The sequence below is a fragment of the Gekko japonicus genome, unplaced genomic scaffold (genome assembly GCF_001447785.1).
Source record: "Gekko japonicus isolate JY-2015 unplaced genomic scaffold, Gekko_japonicus_V1.1 scaffold217, whole genome shotgun sequence".
NCBI classification, from domain to species: domain Eukaryota; kingdom Metazoa; phylum Chordata; class Lepidosauria; order Squamata; family Gekkonidae; genus Gekko; species Gekko japonicus.
In genome coordinates, this window is record NW_015164188.1 from 1,394,636 (window position 1) to 1,405,850 (window position 11,215).

Sequence of the window (11,215 nt, forward strand, 5' to 3'; positions counted from 1 at the left end):
GTTGAATAAAATATATGGTTAATTTGGAATGTCAAAATGCCATTTTCAGTTGTATAAGTTATAGGGCTCTTCCATTCCTTTCCTCGGGTTCCTGGGCTGAGCAAACAGCCAAAATATTATACTGAGACAGGGTGGGACAGCCAGAATTCTTCATGGAAGAAGAAAACAGACAACTAGGGCAGCTCAGTCACAACAGGGAAAGAAAAACATAGGGAAAATCTTGCCTCTGAGGGAGAGAAGTGGACAAGGGCAACATATCATGTTTTTAATCTTGAAAGTGAATTTTTCATAGCTCAGTTATGAGTTTCCAATGCCATTGAAGTCAGATGAAGTTTTATTTTTCCACTGTCTTGGGGAAAAGATTTTACCTATGCTGTCAGGTCAGGTATACTGTATGTCATCTTTTTACTGTTTTTCTTTTCTTTTCTCCCCCCCACCCTTACTCTCAGGCTTGAATCACCAACTAGATCATTGATAATGGAAGCTCCCAGAGGAATACAAGTGAGTGCAGCTGTAGGGGACATAAAGGCCACCTGTAGGAAAGAATTACATTTGCAGTCCACAGAAGGGGAGGTAAGTAAGATCAGATATGTGACACAACCAGAAAACATAAAGGTATGGAGAATGAAACTCAAAATGGAACTTCTGTGTCAGCCAGACCTTTACCACAGCAAAAGAATGTGTCTGCTCAGATTGAAAATCATTTTCAAATGCTTGTTTCTCCAGATATTGATTATAATTTTATTTATTTGACAGAGAAGCATCACATTTCCAAATACTTGAGGCTGGAAGTATGTATTATATTGTTTGAGGACCAATAGTGTTTAACCTATCAATAAATAAAACTCAGGGCATTAGAGCAATTTGCCCCCCCAAGCCAGAAATAACGAGGCAGACACAAGTGTTGGGTTTAACTATAGGGCCACTTTATTAACTCACAACTTTAGCTGGAACCAATGGCAAGGGCAACACAGCATGCGGTATGGTCAAGGCCAGAGGTCGAGGACCCCTCCCTTACCTCTTCAATAGGGCGATCCACCCTGCCCCGGGTGGGAGCCCACTACAGGGGCTCCCACCCGGCTGGCTAGCCATTGCAGGACAACCCTGTAGCTCCATCCCCCAAGCCGCAAGGTTCAAAGAGAGGACCTAAACAGGGCTGTCGCGAAGGCAGTCCGTTTTCCCCGCCCCATACCGCAAGGCACAAAGACTGTACTCACAGGACCCCTTAAAACCCAAATGATGGGTGTCAGCTGGTGCTCACTGGACCGCAATCTGTATACCGCATAGCAACCTGCCATTGCTGAGGCCAGGCCTCCGTGCCCCACCATGAGGCCCGAGGCCCCCCAAAGCCCTTGCCGTAATTTTCCAGAAATATTTCCCGACCCACTCCAACAGGTGTATATCACTGCCGATAGAGGTCAGTCTGCCCAGCCTGAAGCATGGGTGTGGCCAAAAGAACCCAAACCACCCTCGGTACTCCATGCAGCTTTTGTTCACTGTGTGACAAGCCATATCAAGGGAAGCGTACTCCCACCTCCCACCAAATCTGGGGGTATCATAGCTGACCAGATCCGCAAGGCCCCCAGGCCACTGCTTGCAAATATTGGAAATCCACCTAGGCCTGAAGGACAAATGCCTCACCCTAGTTCAGGCTAAGGGATAGCCTCCTGAATGCCTAGCTAGAACCTGTGTGGAGGGCGGACCCTCCCGTGGAATAACAACTGCAGCAGGCCTGGCCACGCAGGCTCCGACGCCTCTGCCATTCCATCATGCTCCACTGGCTAAGGCCCAGCTGGAGACTACTGGCGTTCTCTAGCGATGCTGAGCTGCCCCACAAAGCTGCGCCAACAGAGTAACACGTTCTTTCTCTCCTGTCAGCAGATCAACCTGTGGCTTACTGTGGCTGAGCCGCCCAACAAGCTGGCCACAGAGTAACACATTTTTCCTCTCCCGCCGGCAGATAAACCTGTAAGAAAAACAGGAGCAGTGGAACATTCACCTCTCTTCGAGGCACCCCCAGCATGTCTTTACATCCCGACAAGGCACCATAAGCTGTAGCCGAGTAATGCCATTATCCCCACCCAAATCACTGGGCGGGTACCCCGTGGCCGCTATGCGAAGCAATTCCCTGTGTCAGGATTGGGGCAAAAACAAAGCTGGCACTCCAGCATTTCCAACGCCCCACAGTAATTGCCGAAACTGGAACTCCTTGAGGGAGTGCCGTCCTAGCCCGAAAAACAAGCCAGCCCCGCAACCCCAACCACCTGTAGATGGCCCAAGCCACCGCGGGGCCAAAGGTTTCTCCTGTTGTTGAGCATCAAAGCTTTCCACAACCCCCTCATATTGAGACTGCATGTTCCATGCCAAGACTGCATGGTCTGCCCATGCAGCTCACATCCCCATAGCATATGCATCCTTATGGGATGAGTGGAGTCTAAAAGTCAGACCCCTGAAAGGCATTGCGGTTAAGGATGGTGTGTGGGTCCGGCCCGCAAAGGCCTCCCAGCCCCACAAGTGTTCCGCATGTATATAAACCTATCCTCCCATTGATGCCCTCTTGGGTCTGCACAGGTGGGACAATTTAGCAGGGGCGGGTCTAAGTGCCCCTCACCCTGATCTACACACTGTGTCAGAGATAGGGATAGACTATCATGTCCTCTGATTTTCTATGTAGGAGTGGTGGGATGCTCCCCTGCACACTATCCATTTCACGTTCATGGAGGAAGACTAACTACCCGTCATGCTATTCACTATTTACCTTCCCTTGGTGTCCTTTAACTACAATAATCAGCCCCAAGGAGGCTCCCTCCCACAGCACAGCTACTCGGAATTTGTAATGAGGCTGCTCATGCCACAAAAGACTATGTAGACCCTCAGGAAAAATGGGGAGGCTATAGGGATAATGAAGAGAAATCGAATCCCCCCAGTAGCATTTTCCAAGCATACAACTGCTTCACCAACCCAGGAAGGGTCTGTTGGGGACTTTGGAAATATTTTTTTTTCATTCTATAAATTATTACTATTATTATTATTTGTTTGCACGCTGGAAATCGTGACTAGCAGCACCCACCTGCGTGACTAGCAGCACCCACAATTACCAGATAACTGTCTGCGTCTTGTCCATCAAGCATGGTGCCCCAGACAGCTTTCAATAAACCACAAGCCATTTGCTTTGATTGGGGAATCAGCCACCAGGCAGAGCCAGCAAAGGGCTGAGGTATACGTGGATCTGTTATCCATTTACGAATATGGTTCCCCTTTAGACCCACGGTCTAAGGCCATAACCAGCCAAAAATGCAACAAAATGGGTGTTATGTAACTACATAATAATCTGATATTTACATTTGCAGGGGCGTTAGCTTTGAGCGTGCCCAGTCAAAGTCACACTGGACATGTGCAGGACTGGGTATACTAATACCCCAACAGATCCTGAAGGAATGTTACTGGTGATAGTTATTTTTACAACAGATTGATGGGAGTCCCCTAATGGGCAATAGGGCAATCTGAAGTTTCTCTGGTCCCAGGAAGAGGAGAAAATCCCTCCCTTAATGTGTGTAAAATGAACCTAAATGGTCTACAATTCCCCAGCAATGCTCACATGCTGGGTCCCACAGAGAAGGAGAGATGCAACCATAGAAACAGATATTAAGGAAAAGAAAGGATTACCCAAAGGTGGTCCTGATTTTCTCGGTGTGAGAGAACCCAGAGAGGACCTACCAAATATCCCTTCAGGACCGGACACTGTGCCCAGTACTCTTTGTCTCTACCTGCCCATGCACCCAACAGGCCAGGATGACCTCCCAAGGCAAATATAGAGACCTACTCGCCCCAAGCCACTTTATCATACAGATGAAAGAAGAGGGGGTCTCTTGAGGATGCCAACCACGCAGCAGGCTTGGCTCCGGGCCCAAGCCCTCCCAGCCATAATGTGGCCCTCATAGCAACCCAGCGAAAGCCACTACTTGTGGTGGTCAGAGGCCGTCCTGGGGGTTTCAACATTTATTAAACCAACCACGGCCATGCCCGCATGGGACGGCCCATCTCAGCAGCACCCCCTTCGCGTTGAAGCACCTGAAGCGCTCCCAACACCCGACACGTGAGCACGGGCACTTTCCCTCCAGATCCAGAAGTAGAGGAAGATCCATCGCCAAAGAAGGCTGGCCGGGACATCTGACCTGCTGTGATCTGAAGCCATCAATGCAGTGGTCGTACCAGGGTCCTGAGCCATGGAGGCCCCGTCCTCAGTCACCGCCTATGTAGCTGACCACCCTTCAACAAGAGACAAACAGGTTATACCTCTGGTTGAGTGCACCAAGTAGGCAGCACCATTCTTCTCAGCACCAAGCCCTTCCACCAAACTAATCCCCGTGGTGATAATCCCGTGGCCTGTGCACAGCAAACAACCGTTCCAGCATCGCCAACTGCGCTTCATCCCCCTCTTCAGCGAAGACAAGGTGGCAGCAGGCCATTTGGAAATGGCTCAGGGATTGTCTGTTTGCCCCCATAGGGTTGCCAAGGGCTGGGTTGGAAAACACCTGGAGACTTCGGGGGTGAAACCAAAAAGGGGGGGGTCATTATTGCCTGCCCCCAAGTAACATCCTCCTCAGGGCGGCCGTAGCCAGCGCTATGAGGCCTACAAGGCAATAGACTCACTGAGGTGGCTTGCGGTGCCTGAGCCACCCTACAAGAGCTTCTGAACTATACAACCATGAGCTACCCTGGGCTATAAGGCTGCTTGGTTAAGGGAGGGGAGGGGCCCCAGCATGCAAAATGCTATATTTATTTATTTATTTTATTTATTTAAGGCATTTTTACCCCGCCCTCCCCGCAAGCGGGCTCAGGGCAGCTTACAGGGGACACAGGCCCAGCATAAAACCCAGTAAAACAATAAAATCACAAGTATAACAATAATAGTAATAACGATAATAACAATAAGGTGCTTCATTATACAAGATGGTCTTGCGTGGCAGCATCCCCAGTAAAGCTGTTCACTGCCCGCTGGAGACCAACTGCAACGAAGCTCCCTGAAGGCTAATGCAACTGCTCACCTGTGCACCAGGGGCTAGCTTGAAGTAGGTAAAATTGGCCCCCAGTCATGACACAAATGACCGCTGCGAGGATATAACATAAGAACATAAGAGACGCCAATGTTGGATCAGGCCAAAGGCCTATCCAGTCCAACACCCTGTATCACACAGTGTCCAGAAATACCAGGTGCCATCAGGAGGTCCACCAGTGGGGCCAGGACATTAGAAGCCCTCCCACCATATGTTAAGTTGGTGGTGGAAAGTGCCATCAAGTCGCGGCCAGCCCTTAGCACTCCGTGGGGTTTTCAAGGCAAGAGACCTTCAGAGGTGGTTTGCCCGTCTATGTGTAGCAACCTTCATACCCCTCTAAGGTCTCCCATCCAAATACCAACCAGAACCAACCCCGCCTAGCTGCCGAGATCTGACCAACTCAGGCTAGTCGGTCCCTCCAGATCAGGACTAAAGGTGGACTAGGCCCCTTACGAAATGGTCCACGTACCTCTACACAAGGAATATCCTGGGAACACCCTAATCGATGTTAAGAAGTAAGATCGCTGAGTAAGCAAGGGCGATGGTGCCAACTCAGCCTGCAGTGGCTGTCCCGAGATCAAAAACCTTATGTCGCCATCACCATATGCATAATCTGTGCAACTGGGGAGGCTAGAATTGAACCTGGGCCCCAGCCCTGCCCTGCAAAGGGGGTCTCCACTGAGCCAAATCCCCCTATTCAAAAAGAAGGTGGGAGGGGACCCCCTTAACCATGGGTGGCCCACAGAGCACCCAAAAACAAACTGTAACGAAGACATTGCCTGCCTCTGCCTAGCAACCCTGGACTTCCTCGGTGGTCTCCCAACCCAGTACTAACCAGGGTAGACACTGCTTAGCTTCACACACACACAAATCCCCCCCCCCAAAAAAAGAACAGCTTTTCAGGGGTTTCAGGAAGTTTACTTATTGACTTTGGAAATGACCACACACACACCACTCAAGGTTAAATAGTTGTGGTTCTGTTGGAATTAAAAAAAAAAAAAACCTTTAATTAGTTTTTATTGCAAATTGCTTCTGAAGTTGTTTTGGCTGAAAACCTAGAATTTTAGTAAACAAGCTGGAAACCATAGAGAATTGTAGAGGGAGGGGAATAATTTGGAAATCTGAGCACATATATACCAGCACCAAAATCTCTTCCTCTAGATGATATAAACTCTCAGGGACTTGCATAGGGCAGGGAGTTGGGAGGGGCAAGGACATGGGTGGGTGCTATTGGCATGATGGCATTACATCACTTCTGGGAAGAATAATTTTGTAGGCAATGTCAGGCCTGTCTAGGAAGTAAAATCATAGAGTTTCTATGGTGAAACCTTAAAAGTTTCCGGCAATTCCTAATGAGGCATGATGGTGCTACTGGATTTTTCCCAGAAGTGATGAAATACCATTGCAACAACAGCATTTTTTGTTTAGTTTATTTTTCTCCATAGTGGCAGTGGGCTGTGGGGGCAGCCAACAGGACCTCTCCTGCCATAGCGGGGGACCTAGCAACCCTCTATCCTTGACTCTCAACATTCTGTAGCTCTTAGGGCTTGATCAGTCCTCCAGGCCATTTGGGTGCTATTTCTTTTTTGGCTAATTTACAAGCAATGTCTTTATTTATTTTTTAGATCTCTAGAAAGCCTCCTGAGTATGTAGAAACCACTTATTTTCTGCCTTTGGCTTGGTTTCCCTGCTTTCATGATTGGAACAAGCCACGAACTTTACTACTAATTGTTATTAAGGCCACTGAGTAGAGAAAGTAATTGCTGGTCCAGGAGCTTTTGGCGTTCATATTGAGGGGTCCATCTCAATCATATAACCTAGCCCCTCTAACACTAAGCTGCTTGCTCTGTCTTGCATCTCAAAGTGACATAATATATTACAGAAAACTGACCATGTTGTTTTTGTAACTTTCCCCAGCTGCCTGATGCAAAAGTAATGATGGGTGGAAGGTATCAAACATTGGGCAGCTCACAGTACAAGTCCAGTGGGCTGTGTTCAGCTTGGTGGGTCACAAATTGTTACAGGCCTGACATAATATTAATTGACATATCATTATTAAGTTAGTACTGGAAAAAGCATAAATGGTTAAATGGTTATTTTCCTAGTTGGGCTTAATAATCAGGGCATGTTGAGAAAGAGTGACGGCAAATCCGTAATGCTGCAATCTATTGTTAGTTGCATAGTTCCTTTTCATTATCAGAGCGATTCTGAAACTTCATTATGTTGATGCATGTTTAATGTACAAATATAATTGTGACATTAATGATGAAAAATGCATAAGCTTTTCCTTCCCTAATTAGGGCTGATAACTGGAACACAGTTAATCAATATCACCAAAGAACAGAAATGCTCAAATATATGTCTTATGTAGCACTTTTGATTTTCAAAGCATTTCACCAACTTTGATGTACTTATGCACTGTGCTCCAGCCTCCAGCTTTATATCAATATTTAACCATTAGCCAAAACCATGTGTTGCATCTCAATAAAGACAACTTAGATTGTACAAAGGAAGGCTTGGTAGCCAACCATTGGTATCCCACTGTTTTCTGCACACATGAACACAAAAATTTACAACAGGATGTCCCTTGGTAGAAATCATTATATTTAGTATAAAGCATTAAATATTGAAGTATTAATACAAAGCTGTGTCATGAAGCATGTTTGTTTGTTTAAAGACAAACCTGCAATGCTATTCTGACACCAAGGAAACTATTGTGATCAGTCTAAGAATCATAAAATACCTTAATAAAAGTTTCTGTTTGTTTTGATTACTTGTACCAGGGTCTCTAAGTGAAAGCAGCTGGCTAGCGGTGTCCATCCATAGGAAACTGCAAATTCCAGTGGGTCCATCAGCATTTTCAGAATATTAGTTTAATTAAGGATTCTCCCCCCCCGCCCAAGCCAAGTCGATATCCATTTTTTCTGGTTATCTGTGGCACCCCTAGAAATTACATTATGTCACAACATTGATTTAATCCCTGATAAAACCTGGCTGTACTCAGAACAGGAAGATTATCATTACTTTACAGCAAAGCATATTCTTAGTTCCCTACTCAGAATCCATGAGAGTAAATAGCTAGGCAGTTTCTATATTCTCAGTGGCTCATTTTGAAATGCATCAGAATGGAATTTAGAAGTGGGTGTGGGATGGTGACTGAAAGACTGTAATTTAGGAAACTGGGATTCTGAAATGCCAGCACATCCAAACAAGACAAAATATTTTAAGAACATTCTGAGTTAGTATTTCTCTTGAGATCATATCTACATAGTTAATGTATGTATTCTGTCATCCTGATTGCAAATATTTACAATGACCCTTCTGCTTGTAGGACAAGCTGTCTTGATATGAGAAAAGGCAAAACAGGAAATAAACCTTGTTATTTCTTTTAATTAGCATTGATTTAATGCTACATAAAATACCAAAGTTGCATATTCTTTGACCAGGATGATGATTATAGGAACCATTCTGGAATTGGATATGGAGAGAGGGGTCTAGCCACTACTCATGTTGAAGATGTTTAAGCCCTACATTGCTAAGGTTGCCAACTCTGGGTTGGAAATTTCCTGGAGATTAGAGAGTAGAGTCTGGAGGGGAAGGGAGGGATCTCAGCAGGATATCAAGCCATAGAGTCCATGTCAAATCAGCTATTTTATCCAGCGGAACTGATCTTCACAGTCTGGAGATCAGTTGTAATTCCAGGAGATCTCCAGGCCCCACCTGGAGATTGGCAACCCTATGCACATGCTCATCAAACTAATTTCCCATGTTATGACCTAAGACAACACCTTTTATTTTCTTTTTCTCCTAGATATTTTTAAATGCGAACTCAATCCGAATAGGGAATCTGCCAGTGGGTTCGTTTTCCTCTCCCTCATCCCCAAGCTCATCAACAACTACTCGCCAGACTATCTATGAGCTCTGTGTTTGTCCCAATGGTAAACTTTACCTTTCCCCAGCAGGAGCAGGCTCCACCTGTCAGTCCAGTAGCAACATCTGCTTGTGGAGCTGAAAAGACTCCGGATCCCTCCTCGCACCAGAATAGCCTTTTTGTTACCGTCCCTCTGCTTCACAGTTCTGCTTGGTTTCCCTCGTTAAATCATGACGTTCCAAACCGCCCACAGAGCAACCTCTTCCAGTGTAAGCAGGAATACAATGCGGCCTTCTTGTCTGGCTTATGAACATTAGAGATGGAAGAAAGAAGAGAGAATACGATGGTTGCCTCCATCCGGAAACCTGGATCTTAGTATCCCCTTTTGTCCAAAAGGGAGAATAACACAGGTGCCTTTGCTATAGATGAAGTGAAGCACATTGTTTTAGATTTTTGCAGGAACTGTACATGAGAAACTGCACATATATACATAAATATATATATAGATATATATATAGATTGATATGATACTATATAAATTTGCCCAAAATCTAATGGCAAGATAAATTGGTATGATAAAGAAGTCTACCATCTGAAAGCACAATTTTCACTCATCTTTTTTGGATGTAAACTTTTATCCCTGAATTTTAAAATTTTGAAGCATTGTGTGATGCTTGCTTTATTAAACAATTAAAATTCAGTTCCTGTTTTTAAACAAGAGACAGAATCCCTCCCTGAGCACCATCCCCTTAAGTGCTTTGTTACTGTTTGTTTCCTATATTGAAGGGTTTTTAGGTTAGGTAAAGTTTTTGAAAGTGCTTAGCAATATTTCCTGTCCAGATTTAAAACATCATTAAGCTTTTCTTTTCTTTCTTTTTTCTTGACTCTTGAAAGAGTTACCTGGCTATTGCATGTGAATCGATTTCATTAAACAAAAGTGGTCAGGGCCCAGTGATGCCACAGAATTCCTGAAGTAAACCTGTGAAGCCCTAAAGAATAACCAGGATATGAGACTTCGTAGAGCTTCTGTAAGAATATGATACAAGTACAACAAAATTAAAAAGAGGCGGGAAAGATTTGTAAATGGATAATGAATTGGGTAATGGATATTGCAATTACTTTTCTCACAGGATAGTAATTTGTAAGGGGGAAGAGAGTCACACCCTGATCTGAAACTCCATACAGGGAGCCCTTAAATATACAGGGTTTGTTTTCATCATACCGAAGGGAGCAAATTCATGCACACAAATAAATATGCCTGTATATCTGTTTCTTCCACCGAAATGAACTGAGATGAAGCAAGCTCCATCTGTCCATAAGAATTCACTGGATTGGAGCTACATATTTTAAAGCAGAAGGCTTATAAAAACAAAGCCATTTGAAGAAAGTGTATTGGAATTACTAACATGGTGAATGAATGAAATGATAGCCAGTTGGAATGTTATTCTCTTAGGTCGCGTTCACACGGGCAGTTTGATCCGTTGCCCTTGCTGTTCCCTAACGGATTTAAAGTGCATGATCAGACAGCAACATCAGTCGATCCCCAATCATCTGAGTCCCCCCCCCCGCTGTGTGTTTCTTTGATACCTGAGAAAGTCCAGTCATCTTGTTCTGTGCTGGTTCCCAACTGGATTTCCTGCTGTCTGGTCGCACTCTTGTGCACCCAAGCCATCAGGCAGGTCTCACTGATGCCTTGTTTTTCGTCCGCCATTTTAAAATGTAGTTAGTGATGTGTGCACAACTGCTTATTCTCCCCCCCCCCACAGGGACTGCTCAAAACTCTGTTTTCTTTTAAAAACCCTAAAAGAAAGACACCTCTGTTCTTCAGCTTTTTTCTGTCCTTTGAGGAAGGGGTAAGTTGAAAATATTAAGAGGATGGCAGTGAACTCCATATCCCAGCAGTCTCAGCAAGTGTTTGTGCGAATGCTCAGAAGGCAGGGTTTTTTTAGAAAATGGCCAACAGCCCCATGAACTACATATTTCAGCAAGCTGATAAGTGCTTGTGGGCATGCTCCAAGGACCAACTTTTTGAAAAAATGGTCGATGGGCTGACTCTGTCCCTGCTGCTGTCTGGTCACTCCAGGGCCAGTAGAAGTGCTTTGAAGTGCACTAAAAGAGGTGAGTCTGATCGTGATTCTCTGGCACAAAATAATCTGGCTCAATTAGAGGCAGGGCAACAGTGGATTGAAGTGCCCGTCTGAACGCGACCTTAGTTACCTTTTTTGTTATCAGCTATTAAGTATTTCAAAGTATAATAGCATTCAGTGTCCATGTGCAGATATCAAAT

General features: G+C 45.2%; 1 protein-coding gene across 1 annotated transcript in view; it reads left to right on the plus strand.

The window, feature by feature from the left end:
- The window catches only part of SGCZ (sarcoglycan zeta), a 331,877-nt gene extending 322,808 nt beyond the window's left edge, over window positions 1-9,069 (plus strand). Inside the window, exons 6-7 of the mRNA XM_015408245.1 lie at window positions 450-573; window positions 8,869-9,069. Of these exons, the coding sequence (XP_015263731.1) occupies window positions 450-573; window positions 8,869-9,069 (325 nt within the window). The remainder of the gene's footprint in view (window positions 1-449; window positions 574-8,868) is intronic.
- The last annotated feature ends 2,146 nt before the right edge of the window (window positions 9,070-11,215 follow it).